This window comes from Impatiens glandulifera, unplaced genomic scaffold, assembly GCF_907164915.1.
Source record: "Impatiens glandulifera unplaced genomic scaffold, dImpGla2.1, whole genome shotgun sequence".
NCBI classification, from domain to species: domain Eukaryota; kingdom Viridiplantae; phylum Streptophyta; class Magnoliopsida; order Ericales; family Balsaminaceae; genus Impatiens; species Impatiens glandulifera.
In genome coordinates, this window is record NW_025919869.1 from 8386 (window position 1) to 9995 (window position 1610).

Genomic DNA, 1610 nt, shown 5'->3' on the forward strand with positions numbered 1-1610 from the left:
CTGGGAGAAACTCTTAGAATTAGAAGAATTGACTCTCAAGCTGGCAAATACCAATGTTATCCAAGACGCGTTGAGCAAAACCGCGGTGATTCACGAATACGCCCGATTACAAGCAGTAGAAGATGCATTGAGGGAAGCAGAAGGAGCAGCTTTAACTCCTATTGAATCGAGAATGTTTGAACGGTTTCACCTAGTGCGGGAAAAACTCATTAAAAGTGTTGACCGGCTCGACGCAAAATAGAGGAACGATTGCAGACATCACTTAACTCATGCCGATCTATATCAAAGCAAGCCTTTCTTTGGTGCCGGGGAGACCTCCATAACAGCAGAAAACCGGGGAAGTGATCCTCCTCAAAATGATAAGGCTCCGGAACTTGAGTAGGTAAAGAAAGTGGTGATCGATACACTTACTTCTTGCCTTGGGAACTACTGCATTGCAACCGATGAGAAGATTGCATCCATTGAAACCAATCTAACAACCACAATCCGGGGATCAGTTCAAACCGAAATGACCAACACCGCTCAAACATCAATCAGGTTGATGATAGATGAAGCCGTGCAAACTTCAGTCAAATCGTTGATCGCAGAATCCGTCCAAACCGCAACCGCTCCTTTAGTCGATATGTTACAGGCTATGGCTGCTCAGATTGGGGTGCTGTCCAAACTCCAAGTGAGCAAAACTCAAGAGCAAATCAATTCTGATGCCGAAACCGCAAATAAACTGCAAGACGGAGAAAGGGAAAGGGAACGGTTAAGGAAGGAAATCGAAGAAAAAGATCATGAGTTGGCCAAGCAGTGTAATGAGGAAGAACAGGCGGCTCTCCAAGAACCCATACCGGCTCAACCCTCGCACGCTATGAAGACGAGGAATAAGAACAAGCGAAAAGCGGTTTCAGAGGTGATGAAGCGGGCAGAACGAAACAGTCAAAGAGTAATCGAACCGGTCAGTGTAAACGAAGAACCTCTTGACGAAGAAGAAGAAGAGGACCTCGAAGAACTCAACCGGCGTAAGAAGAAGGCAGTCGATATTTCAACCGCAACCCCAAGTTCAAGACCGATTGTTGCTCAAACGCCTCTCCCACCAAAACCAACCTGTGCCGGTTTTGGATTCGGCAAAAGAACTCCCGGCATCTCAAGTGTATGGGCCAGTTGGCAATTCGACGCTGAACCACGAGATAAGGAGTGGAAGGCAAGGGAAGAAGAAGAAAGGAGGTGGAAGGAAAAAGAACTTGAAAAGGGGGGACCATCCAAACCTTAGTTTCCTGTCTTTCTTAAGAACAATTTATTTATGTTTGTTTTTGTTTCAGAACTCAGCAGTTTTTATCTTACTTTGAAGTTACTATTTCTCTTTAAATATCCTTTAAAAAATCAAAACATGCTTTGAAATTTTTCTTAAGCAGAAAAACATCAATAAAAAAAAGGCAAAACTGTTAAAACAGATTTTTCAAAACCGGGCATACATTACAAGTTTTGAATATTTATTCTAAATAATCAAAAATGGAGAAATTGATAGAAAAATTAAGTAAGTTAATTTTCAAAACCGGCCATACATTGCAAGTTTTGAATATTTATTCTAAATAATCAAAAAAGGAGAAATTGATAGAAAAATT

General features: G+C 41.7%; 1 protein-coding gene across 1 annotated transcript; it reads left to right on the forward strand.

The window, feature by feature from the left end:
* Nucleotides 1-508: 508 nt before the first annotated feature.
* Nucleotides 509-1094, forward strand: LOC124918552 (the record flags this gene model as incomplete). The annotated part of the gene is made up of 1 exon (XM_047458656.1): nucleotides 509-1094. A coding segment is annotated over exon 1 (586 nt), but the record flags the coding sequence as incomplete, so codon positions are not given.
* Nucleotides 1095-1610: the final 516 nt, after the last annotated feature.